Raw genomic sequence first — 23,049 nt, 5'->3', positions numbered from 1 at the left:
GCACTATCTCTTCCTAAAAGTAGAAAATAATGTTAGTTTAAACACTATTGTTGTTCAAAAGGTAAGATAAAATCTAACAGTTGTAAAATAATTTTTTTCTAATATTTTAAAATAAATATTTTATGTACTATAAATTTGCTTATTACAAAATTTATTTGTATTTTTTAAAGTGTTTTTGTGCGACTACTTAATTTAATTTATTTCTAATACATAATTAAAAAAAGGAACATTTGATTTTTATGTGAAACAATGAATTGCAGGTACCAATGATAAAGCTGGAGGCCCGCATTACATGCTTAAATGGACAACACCACAAGTTATAAAAGAGACATTTGTGCCTCAACCTGACTGGAGATATCCCTATATGTCTGTTTAAAATACTTCTTTGTGAAACTAATACTTACACTTGTCTTCCATGTATAAAAGTATATTCTGCATCTTTGAAAAACTTATCTTGCTTTAAACGAGGTCAAATAATTCCAGAGATATTCTGAAATTGAGTATGAAAATAGCACATAGGAATTTTATAGTTGTCTAAAAAATGTCATTCGAGAAACTGTTATTTATCTGAAGGTGTTTTTTTATATGTATAATTATCTAAACAGCATCAAACAAAAGTCTTTTGTTTCGGTTCTTTAAAACGTACTGAAACAGTTTAAAAGGCTATTGTGCCTTTGCATTTTAAGTAATTGTTTTTATCTTACTTACTTTTGTTTTGAATTTTTTTACATAACTAAAGTAGTTTCTCCTTACCGTGAAATCCTCCCTATACCGAATTTCACACTAAAAGGAAATAAATGTCCCAGTAACGAATACTGCTATAACAACATTCAAAATGTTCTCCGTGTGACAAAATGATTGTCTATCTATAATGAAGGTGTTAGACATTTATTTTCTCAAATTTTGTTATTTTCGGAATTTTTCAGATTATAAATTTATTTTTATGATATTTGTTGTTTTTTGAAGAAAATTGCAATTGGTAGCTGGAGTTTCTGTGAAATCTGAAATTTTTGTACCTGTATCTAGAGTCTATCTCCAGGAATAATGCGTAACTATATGATTCTATGTGTAGGAACATGACTATTTCAAGCACAGGTTTTAAATCATTTTTATTTTATTTACAAACATAATTATATAGTCATGAACTTTTCCCTCTAAATAAAAAAATTTAACATTTATTTAAATAATTGTAAAAATATTTCTGTTTTAGTATTCAAAGATCTGCATAACAAAATTTTCTTGGTAGAAAATTTTTCAACTAAGATCAGTAGATTTCATTATAGAAAGTCTTTACTGTATTTTAAGAAGTTATGTTTAACTATAGTAATGATATTTTCTTACTAATAGGTATACCTTTACATATTTATTACTTTTTACCTGATTATTTCTTACTCTCTTGCCACCTTAGTTTTTCATGTTATGAATTTGTTTTATATCGCTAAAGCAAAGTTATATTGGTTCTGATAAGATATTGTCTAATTGTTACTCTTTAAGAATCTATCTATTTTGTTCCGTTATTATGAATCTCTTTTTTTATGTTATATTTTTGTTTTTCTTCTGTTATATGCATATTTCATCATAATGTACCTTTTACTTAACTCTCTAAATTACAATTGTTTATTGCTTTATGTTCTTGTTTTTCTTTTACATTAACTCTTACTTATTCTTTAAATGCGTTTATACGACCGGTGAACCAAGATCTGATTTATTAAACAGAATATTATTTTGTTTCAAAGTTTTATATTTTATGAAGTTATTACTATGAAGTTAGTTACAAACAATTACTAAAAAGTTTCCTTGTCCTCATATTTATTTTTAGTTGTCTCACTAACTTCTCTTTACATAAATAGTATTGAAATATTTATGGTTAAAAACCTATTTTGCTATTTTTCATATGTACTTATTGCAAATATTAATTACCACATTATTATGAAACAGTATTTCTCAAACTGTCAATTTTAATAACTCTTATTCAAGAATATAGTGATATTGAGTTTGGTATTTATTTTCAAGTGAATTTTTCTAAAAGTAATATTTTTATCAATAACTTTTTCTGTTGATTATTTTAATATTTATAAAAAAAATATTCACATTATTCAGTAATATTTTTCGAACTGTAAAAAAAGAGAAGATTGAAATTAAATGTAGTAAATTGCATTTTTTTTCAGTAATTCATACTAAAATGTCTCTGTTTCATTATTGTAATTATTCGTATATATTAATCAAATTTTAATATGTAATCCTCTAATTTTAAATAAATTCAATAATTAATCGGTAATTTTAAAGTATGACTGTTAGTTTATGTGTAATAATTATCAAATTATAAAAGTGTGTTACATTTTTAAAGCATTAGAACTGCTAAATTTGCAATTTCATTTTAAATGTATTAAATTAACGTTGATAAATTTGGACGTTAATTTAAGGATTTAATATTAAAAATAAATAAAAGAAGCATTTAATAAATATTTTTCTATGAATGAATAATTCAAAATTATATATAATTTTTTAAATGTATCACAAAATTATTATGAAACATTCACGCTATTTCTTAATTTCATCTTAAATTATAGCTAAATTTATATAAATTTCTGTAAAATATGATTATTTATAGTTGAAATATATCACCTGCAGTCTGTTATTCACTTTTTACTCTACTTACATTAACCACTTTCTATTATATTTTAACCCAAAGAAAGATTTACTTTATTTCTATGTCATCCTTGTTTTATCTTTGTGATTTGTCCCTAAAAATAAACTTTTTAACTCTTCTTTCATAAAAAGATCTGATAGGAATTTTCCAAAGCATGTTTAGTTATAATACTGTTTTCTTCCATATATTTAGCTAGTCAATATATTGCCAAGTTTTACTTTACATGCAGTGTTAAACGATGTTTTTTAAAATTTAATTTATGGTTAATTTTTTTTAAATATTATTATAATTAGTTATTTTTCAAGTAATTGTTATGATCTGAGAAAAATTTTAATTATTTTGAAGGAGATAGCTTTGAAAATTTTGTAATTTTTCAAAATGTGATTAAAATCAGTTTTGATTATTTTAATTGCGTAAGCATATTAGTACATCTGATTTTTTTTTTTAAATTGCTTTTATTTTATAACGATTCATTCTTTATAAATTTTTGAATCATTATGTTTGAGTTTTGTTAGAAAATAAAAAAAATATTTGGATTTGTACACAATAACGCAACAAGTGTTTTGTGAAAGTTACTTTTTAAAGACTTTGATTTTTCACTAAGTGTTAGGCAGTCTATCCATATTTGAATATTTGTTCAATAATCATTAAATATTATTTTTTATCTTAATATTTTCTAAACATATTTTTTGTTAACATTGAAAATAGAATGATGAATTATAATTTTTAAATTTTTAGTTTGTTTAAGTAGATTTGAATTTTGATAAATCCTTAAAATTAATATTAAATATTTTTAAATACTCTCTTTTTTTATTTTGTTTACATAATATTTTTAAGTACTTTCCTTGCATTTATTTCAGCTATTCACTCTTTATTTAAATTTTAAGGTTTGTACAGTAATTATGTCAATGCTTTTGAAAATATGATGACTTGTATGTACTACTAGTATAAGGTATATATTATGGCAGTTATTTTTTAAGCTTTGATTTTTGTCTGATATCTGTTCACGCTCCTGACGGAGAAAAATTTGCTTCTGATAGAAGTGATTAGTGTATCCACTCTGTTGTACACAGTGTTTTGTGACCAATAAATAGATTAAATCTTGTTAAAAGTGTTTAGTTTCTTTTTTATATGTGTTAAAAATCTAGAACAGTTTGTTCGGGTTGTTTAATCACCACCCTTAATATGTTCTTAAAGAAAGTAAAGTTAAAACATAATCAGACCCTAACTAATATTTAAGTAACTAAAACGCTATCAATAATTAGTGATTTCAAAACCAGTTGATTGCCGTAGGAAACAGAGGAATTGAAAGGTAATTATTAGAAACCTCACAAATTTTCACTAAAATTCCATTTTGGGTAAATTGTGGAGCCTTATAATCTTTATGACCCCTCTTGCTGGACAACTAACTGCTACAAGAGAAATTTACTTTTTTTTTATAAAAAAATAAGTGTAATATTTTGTTATTGTATGCTAATTATTATTTTTTCTTTTAAATTACCTTGATTTAATTAGTTCAACAACCAATTTTTACAAATGAATTAGAAAATAGCAAATTAAATTATTATAGGTATATATACCCTTAATCAGTGCTATTAGCATACAAACGTGTGGATATTTTCCTGCGTGTTTTGGTAAGAAATACATTGAAATTCTCATGTATTTTCATAAAATTTAAAGAAATAAAAAACAGTTATTTATAAAAAAATTTATATGTAGTTTTATGAAAAGTTATTCATGTATACGGTTTTCCATAAAAAAATTTCTGCAGAATAAATTTCGAAATGCTTTTTCTTTTTCCATTTTCTTTCTATGTGTATTTCCTTTTATTGTTTAGTGAAAGACATAATTTTTACTAAAATTGTTTTGTTTTAAATAAATGTTAGTCTAAAAAATAAAATGCTTACTGAAAAATATAAATTTTTTTTAAACTTTACTATTAAGTGCCAATATCCTTTATTTATATAAATATTAATTGTTTGATCTAAATTTCTTATTAAACTGACCATTGTGGAAGAAAAAAACTTGCTGCTAAGAATAGTTGCATACATTTATAATGGTAATCTATTATACTTAATCTAAATATAGTATTTCATTTACCTAGATTTTAATAAAATATATTTATTTACTCTTCATAATTACGTTTTGAAACATTTAAAAGAAGAAAAAAACTAGTGCAACAGCTAAGAAAATTATATTAGTATTTTACATCAACTACCACTCTACTTTTAATCACCATAAGGCAGTGTTTCCCAAAGTGTGGTACGCGTACCCCCAGGGGTACGGGAACAGTTTAGTGGGGGTACGCTTTCTTATGCGAAATATCTTGCAACAAACGAAAATTTAAAAACAAAGCTAGCCATGAAAATTTACGATTACGTATTTTTCTGTTGGCTATTTTTTGCAGAGTTAATAGTTAATAATTAGTGGTGCCAACAGCCAGTTGTGATTTTTAACTTTCGTGCAATTTTTTTTATAGTAAAATATAAATTAAATTTTTTATTAGTGGTACACAGCTTTACGAAAATTTTAGAAAGGGTACACAAAAGTCATAAGTTTGGAAAACACTGCCATAAGGTAACATAATATGCTCAACTGGCTGTTAGTTTTCTTTAATTAGAAGAACTTTAAAATACCTGGTATTATCTTAGTAAGAAAATTTCAAATAAAACAAAATCCTTCTAATGCAATCTTTAATAGTTGACAAATACAAAACGGATACACTTAATATATAAATTAAATAAATTATTTATGACTGGTGACATAACTTGTGAAATAGAAATGTAAACACAATAAACAAAATCTCTCAAACAATGACAAAAAACAAACGAATTGTGTTATGAATCAACATCAAACAGTAAGAATTACATAGGGTGTTCTGCAATCTCCGCCCTTAATAAATATTTTTAGAATCCTTATCATATCAAAGAAGTCTGCATCTTTAGAGGTCACACCTTAAGAAGGGGGGAAATGTATTCGAAATCTGTTAGATCACAATCAGAGGGTGGCGGGATTAAAAAAAGTAAAAAATCAAACAGCCAGAAGAAAATTCAAGTGTTTCCAATTGTCAGGTTATGCATTGTTTTTAATCCCTTCTTTCTCAGATTGTGATACACCTTAATTCGATGACTTTTTTATTCTTTCTTTCTTAAATATCAATTTATGTTACTGTTCATAAATTGTCAGATTTCTTCAATCCCTATTATATTTTTACTTGACTAGGATTCCAGAGTTATATATTTAATGAAGAGTTATAGGATTACGGAACATCCCATTTAACAGATTAGTGAAAAAGTTTCTTCCGGTATCCTCTGTAGATCACAGCCAGGTTTAAAAACAAAATTCTTAACAATACAAACAAAATAATGGAAACTTAAATTTTATAACAAGTAAATAAGCAACTTAAAAACTTGTTTGAGAAATATATATTTTGTTTAAAGTTTTTTATTGATGAATAGTTATAAATTTCTCTTGCACAGTCTATATACTATAAACAGATGAAAAATTTTTGTGTTTTATCTCTTTATAGAGTAAATAATCTGCATTTGATTATCTGGTCTCCAAACTTTTCAGTTTTAAGATCTGCACTAACAAAGACCTTATTTGGGAGGTTAAAAGACATTTCTACTACAGCTTTATAAATTTAAGAGAATTTTTTTTTTTATTTCCTGTTTGTTTCTGCTGATTAAAACATTTTAAAAGTTATTTGGATTGATTTCCCAACATTCAGTGGGGCACGTGTTGAGTATTTTGACTGATTTGTCTACTTTGTAGCTCATCATACCAACATACTGTTGTTTTAAACTATGAACAATTTTGTTTATGAAGTGAGGAAGATATTTAGGCTTGAGAGTACGTTACTTATTTTTTAGTCTTTTGGACAAATTTTTTATCATTTAATTCAATAAAAATCTCCAGTTTTATCATCCAAACTTTAATTGTTTTGTTGAAAAATTTAAAAAAAAAACTTATCAAGTCCAGGTTGCTGGTTTATCGGGACCGCATTGGGGATGCTGTTGAGAAGGTTGCAACATCCGGGCTAAAATTGCGTCCCCTATTCTAAATATAATGCTGTATTCCGAAGCTCTGTCACCAAGGAAAATAAAAAATCCTTAGTTTAAGTGACTTACACTCGAAGCAATGCAATGATTTTAAACTATATATATGATCTTGCTCTGAAGAATTATCTGGGCTTTAGCACAGATAAATAATTTAAATATTTTAAAAATTATTGAACTTTTTAAAAAATCGCCAATTTGGCAATAATTTTCCACCTAGATGAAAATTATCAAAATCACTGCCTTATTTCCAGTTTTTGCACATTTGTATAAGCCCAGGTAGTGTAGCATTGGTCTAAGTTTTTAAATATTAAAAAATTACACCACAAAGGACAAACGCCTTTTATGTTTACCAAACTGTGACTTTTCTCCATATTGATGTTTTGCGCCATTTGTAAAATAATGGTAGACAGCGCTGGCTTCAGATAGGCTTAACTTAACATAACAGTTACAAACTCACAGGAGTTATAAAAATAACATATATTCGCAAAATAACATTATTTCATATAACGACGGAGCCTTCGAATAACAGCCTTAATTCTTTATCATATTTTTTTCATAGTAATTAGGAAATAATTTCTAGTTTAAAACGCGTTTTATTTTAACATATTTTAAATCCTGAAAAAACTTTTTTTAACCTGATATTTTCTTAAATAATTCAAACTGAAAATGTATACTAGTTAATATGATCATTAAGTAACATGATAGACAAACAAGATGAAAATAATAAAAGATATGACAATGTCCGTTGTTGGAATAATTTACTTTTTCTAGTGTTATCTTTATGAAAACATTCATTGAAAGTTATTCAATTTACTATTTAAATTATACTATGAAATTGTGATTCTTTATTTAACTAGGCATCACTTGATGTGTTTTATATCTCTTTATCAGAAACACAGTTTAATGATGGGAAATATGAATCCAATTGTTAAGATAGACTGGTTAAGGTTACAGTTGGTGTAATTTACTTTGATAACTGAAGATTCGGGCCAGTTTATTGGCTTATTAAAAAAAAATAACAGATGTTTGGAGACAAGATGCTAGAAAATCTATAGAACCAAACACTGCAGTTATTAAATTTTTCCACCACAGTAAAATAAAAATATTAGTAATAAATTTTAAAAATACAAAACTGATTTTAAAAATTCTTTTAATTAGTTAATTAATTTAACTTTTCAAGCAAATTTTTTTTTTCAAAAAAGATATTTTTTCATTTTTTTATAACTATTTTTGATTAAGAAGAAAAAAAAAACTTAAATCTTGATAATTTATATATCAGCATTTAATATATTTTGTTACTATAGCTATAACGACATTCCATTTTATATAACATCATTTTTAAATTTTCTTCTGCGTTTTTAATTAGTTAATAATACACGTAATTTTTGAGGTTATGTAATGTTATTTATAAAGCATCATTGCATGAAAATTTATTTTCTTAAGTCTGTACTTACAATTTGATTTTACATTTTTTTCTTTGTTTCTCAAGTCACTTGGGTGTATGATTAAAGTGAATTTTATTTTTTGAACTAATATAAGTTTTTTTTTCCTAAAATTATAGTTAACATTTTAATCTTATTGTTTTTGTTTTTTCTAAAAAAGATTGGTGCAATTTAATGGATGGTTTCTTTATGTTTATTTGGAGCCAGGCATTGCCTATAAAATGTAAGCAGAGCGTCTCTATTGCCGATTTTGTTCGCACCATTTAGGTTTTGCCATTATATCTGCAGAACAAAAATAATGTACCTTACACCAACGTAACTTAAACCTCCTCCGAAAAACCTTTGCAATTGTTTCTATTATGGAAGGGCTCATTACTGATATTGAGAAAAATCAATTTTAGAATGTATAAAAACACCAACAAAATAATTATGAAACAAGCAATTTTTTTTTTTACTGATTTGAGGCAATATAATGATAAGCCACACTTTTTTCCAGAGGGAACATTTTAACTTCAAAATTTTTTTCCCCGTCGTTTCCAGGTAAGTGCTTTACAAGTTTGCGGAATAGCAATTACACAATGCACAGAAACATCTTCATCTTATTGGATTATCATTATATTGCCTCAAGTTCTTCTATTAAAGTTTGAGCACAGAATAAATTAATGATCTATGCCACAAAATTTAGTTCTTCTGTGAAGTACTTCAATTATCATTCTAATATTTATCATTTTGAAATACTCTTTATACGAAAATCTCTTTTTTCTTTGTAGATCTTTTCGCTATCAGCGCTTGCTCTTATTTCCACATTAGTTTTATTTTCAGGAATCTTGAAAGCCCTTTGTGATGCGGAATTTCGCATGATGCCGTTTTTCAGTTCAATATCATTGTTCCTCACCCTGCTATTTGCTTCTAACTCTTTACTGCACAAAACCTCTCTTAATTTATCTTCCGCGAATCTTTCGTACGACCATGGATTGAAAGTACTCCTTTCGAACTTTCTTCGAAGAAATTCTTCGGGGTCACCTTCATTCGTTCTGAATTCACTTTTTACGTTTAGGTTAATAGCTATTTTTGAAGACTTATCCGTATCCTGAAATCTGTTTTTGTTTTGAGTAGTTGGTACAGTTTTGTCTAAACCCGCCAAGTCAGATTCGTGTTTCTTGATATGCCTATCTAAATTTGTCTGCTGCCCGAAGCATCGATCGCACAACGAGCATTTAAAAGGTTTTTCTTTATTGTGTATATTACGAACGTGTCTTTGGAGGTTGGAAGAAATACTGAATGATCGGTCACAGTACTTGCATTTGTACGGTTGCTCTCCGGTATGTGTACGCAAATGTCTTGTAAGATTCGCAGATCGTGGAAATACTTTCCCACAAAACTTGCAGGAGTATTTTTCTTTGTTCTTCTTGTGTTTAGCGTAATCAACAGATGAGTTTTGAACTTGGGGTTTCGTTGCACCCATGATTGGGTTTTCAATTGTTGGGGTAGTCATTACATTTTGTGAAAAGGGGAAATGATTTAAATCAGGTGGACTAGGAAAGAAATTCACGGCTAGGTTTTCTTGATGACCGCGATAGAGTGGGTCAAAGAAAAATGGCTGCATAGTTCTTGCCCACGGTGACGGAAAATTACACCCGCTTTCCAGAATAATGTCATGAATATTGCTGGGATCTCCGAGCAGTTTCCAATCACCGTTGTTGTTTTCATCTGTATCACTAGAGGTTTTCTTTTTGCGACTCACTCTCAAGTCTAATGGCTCATCTCTTTGCTTCTGCAAATCTATAAGTGAATGAAATGGATGTAAATAAGATTTGTACAGTTCTGCGCTTGGAGATTTCCATTGCCTAGAGTATTCTGACCCCATGAAGCAACTACTGTCCGAAAATCTGTGGTGTGAATACAAATCGCTCATCAATAAAGATTCTGGACAAACATTCGCCACTTTCGGTGAAGTTTGACCTTGGTAGCTGAACATCGTTTGTGTTACCGGTTGTTCACCTGTTTTGGAAAGTTTTCTTTGGCAATCCGATTCTGCTCGATCAATGTTAAGCTTACTATGGGTGCTGTTTCTGAATTTTAGTCTTCTAGACCTACGGTATACTGCGTCGTTCTTTTTCGTTAGAAAAGTTGTGGTTGTCTTTCTTTCGTCAGATTTTTCAATGTGTCTTTGTCTGGACCGAATTCTAAATAGCGGTAAGTGGGTTCTACTGAAAGAATGATTTCGGAAGAACGATTGAATGTTGGAATTCAGCGAACAGTGGTCACAACTACCTTGGAATCGACAAGAAGAATGCATACGCTTATGACGACAGAGGTTTGAGAACTGGGTATAAGATTTGAAGCAGACATCGCACCTGAACGGTTTGATGCTACTGTGGATGTGCGTGTGCTGTTTCAGTCCACTTGAAGTTGCAAATGCCTTCCCACACTGGCTACAAGCGTGATTTCTGTTGCCTAAATGCTGTGAACGAACGTGTCGCTGTAGGTTGCTTGGATCAGTAAACCCTCGATGACAAGAGGAACAAAGATGGCGCCTTCTTTCCTGATGTCTGAACTCCAATAACCAGTCTGAGGAGAATAAATTGTTTCTCTCTTGAATTTCAGGAGGAGTTTGTGATCTAAAAATACAAATTTATAATTTTAAGGGACGTATAACCATTATAAAATCAGTTTTAAAAACGAATTACTTTCAATTAAACGAGGTAAAGTCTTATCGGGTGTGAAATTCTTTCAAGGCAATCATATCATGGCTAATATTTCCATACAGGGTGTCCCGAATTCGAACGTCAATTTCAGAGGGGAACAATTTCGTCTCAGGTGGATTAAAACTTATGATAGGACATGAGATTGCTAATAACAACGCTGAGAGGGGGAAAAATCACAAAAAATGCGTGCAGGCTTTCAATCTAGAGGAGACGAAAAGTGAAGGTCACTAACGACTAAATTAAGCGTTTTTTGTTCGTAAAATGTCAATTCGGGGGATTTCTTCCTTCGGGGTCACCATAAATCACTAGTTTAGACACCTCTGAATACATTCATATCCAATGAGGCAAATCACACCTTGTCTCATTGATCACGATTACGTCGATCTCATTGATCACGTCGTTGTAGACTGTTCGAACGTCAATTTCAGAGGGGAACAATTTCGACAAATAATGTCAATGGACAATAATGTCAATGGATTTTACACAACTCTTGCAATAATAGCTCAAATAAATACTACGATTTTCACTTTGTCAACGTGGTTTGCGACCCCATATATTATGGTAAATTTTAATCCGCTGAATGCTTTTTACAAGATCCTTCTCACTGAATTTTTCCTATGCGATGCGAATCCTGTAACACACTTCTAAATTTGACGCTTGAATCCCCCCCCCCTGTGTATGTATATATATTTCCTACTAGATTTTGGAAAGAATACTGTTTCACAGGTTCAAAAAGTTGGAAATAGCAATGTTTTTCTGTCTTTNTTTTTTTTTTTTTTTTTTTTTTTTTTTTTTTTGCTAATACAATATTTTCTTAATAAACCTTTATAAAAACAAATTTTATTGCACAAAAAAAAAGAAAAAAAAACAATTACGTAGGTGAAATTTTGCTACGATTCTAAATTTCTCAGGTATCAGAAGCAGTAAATATATTTACAATGATGAACTTAAAACTGTCAAAATATTACCAACAAACATGAAATAGATAGCATTTAAGTTGTTTCTTTTTGCAAAAAGAAGGGAAAAAAATAGAAACAAAAAATATGTTGCATCGTTTTTACTGGTTTCCATCGCAACTGTATTCACAACAAGAATCGAACTCGCTACCTCCAAGCTTCAGAGTATTTGACCAAAAAATAGTGCTCCTCGGACAAGAACTCACTTATTTGATCATCATAAGATAAATACATACCTTCCCGAATTGTTCGTAAGCTGTTCTGCATTTAATCTTATTAAATTGTCTTGCAACTTACAAATAATGAGTGATTTGTTGAAAAACTTCATTAATATTCAAATTAATAATGAAACATATTCCTTGTATTATGACATGAATACAACCCCTTATAATTATGCTTCAAATATTTTATTTTATAGCCGGCGTTAAACAGCCGATCCAATTTTGAGTACGCTTCTAATATTGGCTGTATTTAGCGCCTTACTATTATTCCTCAGAGCACAAACCTGTGACATTCTTTGTTACTGTTCAATAACCTTCAACTATCTATTTATTTAGTTTTTGTTACATAATACGCATGCTTGCTTGCTCATCATAAGGACAACTCTTAAGCCCTTGTCAAGTTGAAGAATAGAAAATTAAAGATGGTACATTCATTTACGTCACACCAGAGCTGCACAATCGACTACTGGTGACGGTCTTTAAGAAACATCCCTGAGGACGATCAACACCTCCTAGAAAAGAGCAGCTTACCATAAATATCCTTTAGTAGTCCAAACGTAATGACATATTTTGTATTTTCAACCACTGCGCAGCTTAGTACCCCGAACGTAATGGCATCGTAGTTAACTTCGTCACACCGGACTACTAAATTGATCCGTGCTGAGGCCTTCCTTCTTCTAGGAGGTGCTGGGATGATCCGAAGACAACATACATACGGCACATTCACACACCATTCATCCGCAGATCGTAAGTTAGACCTGAACTAGAGCAAGACCAATCTTCGATCCAGTACTCTCAGAGGTATTGATTTGTTAAGGGAACATGTAGGATTTGTGACCCCGACATATTTCTCATGCACAAGACACCATTTTATCCACAGGGAGTCCTCAAATCGCAGGGATAAAACTCACGACCTCCCGGACATGGGCCCTACGCCCTACCAGCCTGGCTATCCCGACTACAAATTAAAAAAGGTAGGTAGGTAAGTAATTTATTTACTTCGCACTTGTTGTTGTTAATTTACGTCGCACTAGAGCTGCACAATGGACTATTGGCGACGGTCTGGGAAACATCCCGGAGAATGATCCGAAGACATGCCATCACAATTTTGATCCTCTGCGGAGGGGATGGCACCCCCGCTTCGGTAGCCCGACGACCTGCGCACGAAGTCGAGCACTTTACAGTAGCACAATTTAACGAGGACCAATGCCGCACACCCTCGGTCCCTACGCAGACCATCCAAGTGGTCACCCACCCGCACACTGACCGTAGCCAGTGATGCTTGACTTCGGTGATCTGCTGGGAACCGTGTCTTAACGATCAGTCCATTGCGGGGCACGTCGCACTAGAGCTGCACAATGGCCTATTAAATGACGGTCTGGTAAACATTTCTGAGGATGATCCGAGAACAGGCCATTACAATGTTTATCCTTTACAGAGGGGATAGCTCTTCCGCTATGGTAGCCTTGCTACCTGCACGCGAAGTCGAACACTTTACGGTAGAGCAGTTTAAGGAGGACAGATACCGCTCATCCTCAGTCCCTACACAGGCTGCTCGAAGTGGTCAGCCACCCGCTTACTGATCACAGCCAGCTGTGCTTGACTGACTCCACTGGTTGTTGTTGTTAATTTACGTCGCACTAGAGCTGCACAATGGGCTATTGGCGACGGTCTGGGAAACATCCCGGAGAATGATCCGAAGACATGCCATCACAATTTTGATCCTCTGCGGAGGGGATGGCACCCCCCTTCGGTAGCCCGACGACCTGCGCGCGAAGTCGAGCACTTTACGGTAGCACAGTTTAACGAGGACCAATACCGCACACCCTCGGTCCCTACGCAGACTGATCTAAGTGGTCACCCACCCGCACACTGACCGTAGCCAGTGATGCTTGACTTCGGTGATCTGCTGGGAACCGTGTCTTAACGATCAGTCCACTGCGGGACTGACTCCACTGGGAACCGTCTCTTTACGATCAGTCCAATGTGGGACCAAATTTAAGAAGGACATAGCAAATAACCATCCAGGGTTAAGGCAGAATCCGCTAACTCCACGCTATAGAGCTTGATGAATTGACGTGAGCGCATGGCTAGAGAAGCCCGTCCATGATCATCTCAGCCTTTTATAGTTTGTCTAAAGTAAGAACTCCCCTAGCCATTCGCCTGGACCCCTGACGGTGACTATGGTAACGAGGTATAACTATTTGAAGTAGTGGTGTGGGGTTGTTGTTTAGGACAGATTTTTGCTCGTGTCGGCGAGAGAAAGGGAATCTTTTTCTCCGGTCTATTGTGTTAGCCCTAGAGCGAAGAGAAGCTACCCTCCCTGAAATGCGCTATTCTTGTTTCCATAGCAGCAGACGGCCTCAAACTTCGTGACGGGGGAGTTCTTACCGTAGACAAGCCATAGTAAGTTTTGAACTGAGTCGAACTAGATAGCAGGAAATGTTGATAATGAATCTTGGAGACGCCATGATCATGAGGTACTGTTCTTTCGTTTATTGTTCTCGCAAGTTCGATTCCTTTTGAGCTCTGAACCTTCCCCTTCAATCATCCCTTGTAGTGTCCTTATTCTTTATACTCAGAAATCAACAGACTTGGTTGCTCAAAGAAAAGACCAACTTCTAACTTAAACTTGGTACAGAAAACTCAATAGTGAACTTAAAATTTAGCACAAAGAGCATATGTAAGATACAAACAGGATTATAGCACGAATTGAATCCACTACATAATAGCTGTAGAGGGTTTCATGAAAAGATCTATATGCTACTGTCAGCTTGTATTACTTACAATAACGCTTTTATGTGCTATTCAGCTGCAAACGTTCAGTTCCCCCTAAAGTTTTTCAAGATATGAGATCTTATACCTCAATCACTAATTTTATAAACGGATCTTGATTCCAACGTAAAAGCTTCAAACGTATGCTTGAGAATGTAATTTGATGGGTCGTTCACGAAACTCCGGAGTAGAAACCAAATGTAATCAGCTCAACTTTTCGGCTGTTTACGAACGGTAAGCTAGTACTCTTTACATTTTTGGCCATGTTTCCTAAACATTGAATGAATCTTTTAATGTGCTACACTTATGTTTTTGTAACACTAAATTTTTAAATCAAGATTGATGATAGAGAAGATCCAATGGGACAAATATTTATTTTATTTCTATAATATTTACATAATTTTCATTTATTTTCATTAAACGTATATTTTAATTATTTATAAATTACTGTGGTACAGAATATAAAGTGGCGCTTTTCATGAAGTCAGTTGCCTAATAACTAGATTTTAAAGAGAGTGATGTGACTAAAGTTTCCACGTTTAGCCACGTTTAAGTTTCATTTCGAATTTTTATTACTTTCCGAATTTCACTTTTCCCTTTTTTTTTCTTGTTGGATAACAAGAAAACATCCACGAATTTATAGTAAGATGTTTAAAAACTCCCTCCTTATTTCAGGATTACCAAAAAACAGGTAAGCCGCTTTTACTCTTTACCTTTTGGGGGCCATCCGGTCAAAATGACCAATCTCCTAGACTACCAGTGGTGCTCTAAGGAGCCCATAGAAGATATTTTGGCTCAAGCTAAAAACAACGGCTTAGCAGACTTTTGGTTTAGCATTGAAGCAAAAGAAAAATCTTGTGCTATACCACAGACCTCACCAGTATGCCTTAAAGCAGACCTAAATGCTTCTGTATCGACAAAAAAAATTAAAAGTATTAGATTCCAAAAAAGCGGGTCGCTCCTCATTCAATGTGACGATTTAGAGACTGCAAAACACATCTTAAAGATAAACACAATCCTAGAGATTCCTGTAGCAACTAAATGCCTTCTAGAATGTATTACGTGTTTCTCCAAAAGTATTGAAACCACCAAATGCTAGATTTTAATTTTTTCTAATCTACCTCTCCAAAAGTGTTTTGGAAAAATATTTAATTTTGATCTCTACTGTAAATTTATTTCGCTTCTTCAAGAACAGCGTGTACTCTCACCACCTCATCGTCATCATCTTCAGCACCAACAACTCAACTCACAAAAAATACACCTTACAGCAAGGGGGATAAAAGCGAGTAGCAGAGATCCCCCCCACATCATCATCAACATCAACAATATAAAGTGGATACTAATCCAAATAAGCACTTGTATGCTAAGAACAAATGGTGATGAATATTTACAAAGAGAATATGGCGGGCAAAGTGGCTATTCTAAGGTTTGGTGAGTTTTTATGATAGCTATTCCATTTTTTTTTTTTTTTACAAACTTAGATTTGATGGTAAAAATTTTGAAATTATGAAAAGTTAGTGTTCTTCATGGTATATTTGATCTAATTTTTAGAATGGAACTAGTGTTGTTAACTACTATTTTTATTTATTGAATAAGATGTTTAATTGCTTTTAAATACTTACGGAAATTATCCTCTTCAAACTGTCAATATTCGTACTTACGGACATATTTATATTTCTATAAATCTATTATACATTATAACTTTATAATTTTCTTTAAAATTACCATCAAAAACATTGTGTTTTTGATTTCTGCCAGAGTAGTATTTAAGATGGAAAACAGGAAAAATTTACCTATAGCATGAGTCAGTTGAGTGCCCGGTTAAATTTCTTAACAAAAAATAATGGAATTTATTTTAATTTAATGTTTTATTATAAAAAATCTGACAAGTTTTTAAGTATATTAGAAATATTCCACAATTTTTTCTCGTATTTAAGCTTAGCACAATCCAAATAAATGATTACATAACCCAATAAACCTCAAATTTCTACCAAGAATAAGCTCTAGTAAATAATTTAAATGTAGTGGAATGTGTGTAGTGATATTTCGAGAATCTAGAGGTAAACTATGGTTAAAAAAGGCTTTTAAAAAGCTTACAAAATACAAGATTCGTAGTAGTCCTGATATTTGAGATTAAAATATTTTGTCCTGATATTCCAGATTTTTGTGTATGTTCCGAAAATCTCATTTTTTTTTAAAAGAATATCAAATGTAAATTTTTAAAAAAATTCGTTTGAAGAATTGAAAGATTTGGATTCTGATCTAGTATTTTTTTATATTTTGTCCTGATATTCCTGATTTTTGTGTGCTTTCCGAAAATCTCATCTTTTTTAAGAATACCAAATGAAAATTAAAAAAAAAAAATTCGTTTGAAGAATCGAAAGATTTGGATTTTTGATCTAATATCTTTTTATATCTAATATTTTCAGCAAATCTAGTAAAAAATCTTGCAAGATGGAGTTTTGCAGTTTAACAATTATAATAAATGATTAATTTCTAAAAAACGATCTTAAAATTTAAGAAACGGTTGGTTTCAATCAACAGTACAGTAATATAGCATTTTTAAATGATGAATTTAGGGATCATCCCCTAAAGCTTCTTATGCACAGGACGCAAAAAATGAACAGACCACCCTGAATAACTTTTGATCTAATGATCGGATCTTTACGTTCGAGAACTCAAACTTATGAGTTTGATTATGTTACTTCATATAGGCTAAATAATCAGTACAGATAATAATTTAGGTTACAAAATCAGACGCATAAACATACTTTTTCTCTGAATAAACATGCCTTTTTTTCGACGCATTTAGATTCCTGCCTCCCATAACATAGGGTTACCCGAAATCTGGGAAATATGGTCTCTAAGTGTGGCCAGGAAAGCGATTTTAAGTTTGGCTCTCGAAATGTTTATTTTGTTTTTTGCGTATTTCGCCTTATCTCTGGAATTTTTTAAGCGAATTGAAAATTTTTTGCACATAATTATAAACGTCGTTTATCCAAAAATAATTTAATTAAAAATAACTAATAACTATAAAAAATTAAATTGATTGGATTTTCTCTTTATGATAGATACTAAATAAGCCTTGAAAATAGACTGGTTTTCATTATTTTGCATTTACTTTTGAATTCATCAATTTCAGTAACAGATATTGATATCATTTTATATAGTCACGACATTTTTACTCTAAAATAAAGATCTCAAAAATAGAGAAGTGTGAAAAATGAAAATATTTGAATATTGAAAAAAGAAAAGCTTCAAACTGATTATTTTCGATTCGACTCACTTCATTAATTAGCATCAATATTTATTTAAATACTCAAGCAAACGATGAATGAATGGAGTAAAAAATCTATCTTCATATGATTTTTTTTCATTTTTTAGGGAATTTTCTCAAAAATTAAAAAAATTCGGCGAATTTCTGATTAAAATAGCAACTGGCAAAATCCAGTAGTCTACTGGTAAACTCCGGTGGAATTGGCAGCTATATGCTATAAATATATCATAAATATAATTACTACGATAGAAATTAATTAAAAATTGAGACATTTTTGCCACCACTTATTTTTTTCTGAAAAAATTAAAACAGGTAAAATACAACTTATTGTCTCACAATATACTTTTTTACTAATTTATCAGTTCTTTAATGGTAGCTACTATTAATACGTGTTAACTTGGTTTAAACAGTGCTTTCCTAATCGTTTTTTTGAGAGGCGGCTCGCTCTGCTTGCCCTTTGATCCCAGTAAATATGCCCTCTTAGCCCTTTTTGTAAAAGTAAGTCGCCATTCCTTAAAATTACTGCTTTTTTATTCAGGTTCCATTTTTTTAAAAATTATTCATTGTTTTTTAATTATAATTACACACTGATAAAATTATCTGTGTTTATGGGTTTAATTCTGGTTACTATTACAAATGTTTACTTTGTTAGGATTATTCTCAACTGATTAAATTTTTATAAGTATATTTTTTCGGAGGGGAGGAATATTAATAAATTTTTTAACTGATTTTAAATTTTAAAACTTTTTTTTAAATAAATGCCTTTAAAAAAAAAAGAAATGCATATTTAAATGTTTATTTTCTCATAATTTTCAGTTTAAATTATAGAAAGAAAGCTTTTAAGTTGTTTATCAATTAATAACTTTTTGCTAATTTACTTTTTTTGAAAAAGAATTGCCTTTTTGTATGCCTTTAATTATTTTTATAAGCTGCAAATTTTTCTCATATTTTGATAATGAAAGAGAATTACGAATTGAAATATACTCTTAAAATAGCATATAAGAGGATAGTTTAAAAATTGTGGAGCATAAAATTTAGTCATTACCATAATATAGCATTTTGATAATTATTTATGATGTTAAGTTGAGTGCCCTTTCAAAGAGGAAGCGAACTGCGCAAAAATTAAATTTTTAATTTTTGTGCTAATTTTAATTCAAACTTTAATAATTCAGAATTTAATCGATCTTCAAGTTTTTTTTTGTATAAAAATGCCTGGTTTCTATGAAACCGTTAAAAAACTATTTATTACAAGCCAGTTTTTAAATAGTAGGGGCATAACACATATCTAATTTAAAACTCTGGCAACAAATAAGTTTAAATTTTATTATCCTTTTAAAGAAAAATTTCAAACCAAAAAGGCCAAGTTTGGTTATTTATGATGTAAACTGAGCTTATGTAACATAAAAATAAGATTACAAAATTTAAACAGAGCAGTTACTTAATAGTACCCTTAACTAATAACGGCAATAAATAAGTTATTGCTGTGCGAACCATTTCTCAATCGGCAAAATATATTTCTCCATCCCCTTCTCAATAGTATTTACTGTAATATTTTTATCATCTTTTCTGACTATTACTATTATTAGGCCGGGATAGTCAGGTTAGTAGGGCATTGGGTCTATGTCCAAGGGGTCGTGAGATCGATCCCCGCCTGTCGAAGATTCCCCGTGTAGTAAATGGTAACTGATGCACGTTAAATCTGTCGAGTCGCAAAGTCCTCCATGTTCCCACAACAAATAAATACCTCTGGGGGTACTGATCCAGGAGTTTCCTTGTCTACTAGATTGGTTCAAAATGACAAGGCTACGGAGTTGAACATTAGTAGTCGTAAACCCAAAATAGGGTTGGCTGTTCAACAACGAATATAATATTACTATTATTAAGGCCGGGATAGTCTGATTGGTAGGGCATTGGGCCCATGTCCAAGGGGTCGTGAGATCGATCCCCGCCTGCCGAAGACTCCCCATGTTGTAAATGATGACTGATGCTCGTTAAATCTGGCGTTAAGTCTTTCTAGTTCCCATAACAAATGATACCCCTGGGGATACTGATCCAGGAGTTTCCTTGTCTACTGGATTGGTTCAGAATTACAAGGCTAGTAATCGTAAACCCAAAATTGGTTCGGTTGTTCAACGGCGGTTATAAAAATTAAATATTACTATTCTTGGAGCCGTGGTGGTTTAAGGGATAGAGCGCTCGCCTCCCAATGAGATGACTCAGGTTCGCACCCGGCTCAATCTGACCACAGTGCTGACGTAAAATACCCACAGTGGTAGACAGCTCATGGGTTAGAGTCCCCTTGCCATCAGGCTAACCATGGGAGGTTTTCGTGTTTTTCCTCTCCATGTAACGCAAATGCGGGTTAGTTTCATCAAAAAGTTCTCTACGATGTCAAAATTTTCCCAATACTTGATCCAGGAGTTCGCTTGTCTTCTAGATTAGATTCAACAATACAAGTCTACGGAGTTGAACATTAGCTGTCGTAAACTCAAAAAATTGGGTCGGCTGTTCAACTATGGTTATAAAATATAAATTAACAATTCGCTGAAATTAGAGATTGAGAGTCTTAAGATTCGTGGCAAACCGCGAATTAACAGAAAAACACATGCCTGAAGAATTGTACAAATTATGTAACGTAGGCAACACCAATAGTTATTTCCATAAATATATTTTTCAAGACACGTAGGCAACACCAATGATTTTTTCTATAAATGTATTTTTCAAGACTATCTGCTGCATCGAAATTCGCAGAAAAACGTCACTAGAGTGTTAAAACAGAAAAGTCAATTTTATTCGTAGGGAGTATTAAATATTTAGTGCACATTACGTAAATACCAATCGAATTCAGGATTAACTATAATCAACCCATTTATTTTTGCTCCCATCAAAAAGGACAGAGTAAAGTTTCGCCATATGTTTTTCGTGAGTAAGAATCATAAAACCAGTTTGATTGCTAAATGAAAACTGAAATTATAATATAAAACATTGAAATATTTTTAAGTGTCCATATTTTTTTTTTTTAGATATATAATATCATTTATAAAAAAACAGTTTAACCACAAAATAAAATAGGTATTAATGATTGCTTTGTTAAATAATTCTAACCAAGATGAACGAATTACGAAGTTTGAAATTATTTTTCGATTTACTGAAAAAAATTATCTTTCAAAACATCTTAAAAGTCTATTCTTAAAGAAGTACTTTGGCTTCAGTGCAAATTGGTGAAACTATTTCCTGAGTTCGCCCAAGGAATAGGAAAGGGCAGGGGGCTTCCTCACAGAAAGAGGCATTTTGAGTTTTGAAAGGGAACTCACTTACTTCCTTTAAAATGTATCAAAATGTGTAATATTATGTAATAAGCGAATTTGATCATCAATTTTTGAATTACCTTCTTATACTATTTCATGTGTATATTTCAGAGAGCAATTCTCACTCATTACCAAAATAACAAAGAAATTTGAAGCCTTTGAAACATAATTAAGGTCAAGCTAAAAGACAATCTCTCTGTATAAATTTTCTTTAAAAAAATTTATATTTTAAATTGAAAATAAACATTTAAAGGTGCATTTTTAAATAAAATGTGCTTATTAAAAAAAAAATGGAAAAATTAAAAATAAAAAAAAATAAAAAAAAGAATCCATTAATAAACCCTTTTCCAAATAAAAGATGTGAATATCTCTAGAGCCGAATGTCAATGCAAATTTTAACTATATAACTAAACAATAAAAGAAAAATCTTACTAAAATGAAGGAATGAAATTTAAAAGAAAGTTAAATAATTATCAATAACTAAATAAATCAGAAGTGAACTTTTCATTGAAGCAGGTCATTAAGAAAACAACCTTTTCCTGAAAAAATAAAATAAAATGGCAGTGTTTTAAGGGGATGGTGGTTTATTTTTACAAAAAAGACAAGAAGGGCGCATTTATAGAAATCAAAAGGCAAGCGGGGCGGACCGCCCTTCTTAGGGAGAATACTGCTATTTCTAAACAATTATGGATCAAAATTCGTTTTTTAAGCACAACTAAAAAGAATCACCTAAATTAAATTGCCCAAGTAAAAGAGATCTTTATTTTTTGTATTATTTTTTTCGAAAATAAATGATTTTGAAACTAATTCAAACGACCATATTGAAAAACGTGCCTCATTTTAAACGCAAAAACAATTTTATGGCATGTTGAAATGAATTTGTCTTTGAAATTTCTCGACTGTATAGTAAGAAATTGTTATGTTTTTGTTCTAAAATTTTAAAAAAAAATCTATTAATTAAAAATAATAAAATTTAAAAAACTTTGATTAAAACTTTTTTAATGAGACTATCAAATATAATAAAGAAAAAAAATGAAGGAAAGCATACTACAAAAATTTTTCGTAGAATTGAACTTCAAGTATTAAAGAGTTTACAAGTTATCAACAAATTATAAAATAACCAGGGGGCACCCGGATTTGAACCGGGGACCTCTCGATCTGCAGTCGAATGCTCTGCCACTGAGCTATACCCCCACATGTAAATTTTAAACTTCAAACGAAATAAGAAAAGTAGATAACAAGTAATGTTATCAAAACGAGTGGTTGCGTAAGTTCATGTTCTCTTGTGTTTATGACTTAATCACATTTTCTTTTCCCAAGTATTTATTTATGTAATTTTTAAAATGAATCAATAATATTATAAACTTATTCAATGAATCACAGAACTAGTTTTAATACAGAAAATATGGTAACTAGTTTTAATACTTTTGAAAAGAAAATTTTTTTTTTATTAATCGTTAACACTAAAGTTATATATTTTTACACGTTTCTCTTCAAAAGCTCGCATTGTGAAAATGCTTTTTTCTGATGTTTAAATAGCACATGATATTGTTCGATAATTTAAATAAGGTTTTAGTGCTATGACGTCTAGAGCAGGGGTTTCCAACTTATACGAGGCCGGGGGCCGCAATTAAAAACTCTAGTCGAATGG

At 31.1% G+C, this 23,049-nt stretch overlaps 2 protein-coding genes and 1 non-coding gene across 5 annotated transcripts in view; 1 reads left to right on the top strand and 2 right to left on the bottom strand.

Annotated features, from left to right (window-relative positions):
* LOC107449838 (delta-1-Pyrroline-5-carboxylate dehydrogenase 1) overlaps positions 1-3,761 on the top strand; it is a 51,780-nt gene extending 48,019 nt beyond the window's left edge. For all 3 annotated transcript variants that reach the window (XM_043042293.2, XM_071184020.1, XM_071184019.1), the window contains one exon: positions 261-3,761. In XM_043042293.2, the coding sequence (XP_042898227.1) occupies positions 261-376 (116 nt within the window). In that variant the 3' untranslated portion in view covers positions 377-3,761. The remainder of the gene's footprint in view (positions 1-260) is intronic.
* Positions 3,762-5,332: 1,571 nt separating this feature from the next.
* Positions 5,333-23,049, bottom strand: part of LOC107449827 (MDS1 and EVI1 complex locus protein EVI1-A-like) — a 66,495-nt gene continuing 48,778 nt past the window's right edge. Inside the window, exon 2 of the mRNA XM_071184018.1 lies at positions 5,333-10,774. Within this exon, the coding sequence (XP_071040119.1) occupies positions 8,878-10,774 (1,897 nt within the window). The 3' untranslated portion in view covers positions 5,333-8,877. The remainder of the gene's footprint in view (positions 10,775-23,049) is intronic.
* On the bottom strand, positions 22,521-22,592 carry TRNAC-GCA (transfer RNA cysteine (anticodon GCA)). Its single transcript has one exon. It is a non-coding gene; the product is annotated as a tRNA-Cys (tRNA).

This window comes from Parasteatoda tepidariorum, chromosome 8 (genome assembly GCF_043381705.1).
Source record: "Parasteatoda tepidariorum isolate YZ-2023 chromosome 8, CAS_Ptep_4.0, whole genome shotgun sequence".
In the NCBI taxonomy this organism is placed as follows: Eukaryota; Metazoa; Arthropoda; class Arachnida; order Araneae; family Theridiidae; genus Parasteatoda; species Parasteatoda tepidariorum.
Note: the sequence above shows the minus strand (reverse complement) of the source record. Positions and strands in the feature narration are given on the sequence as shown.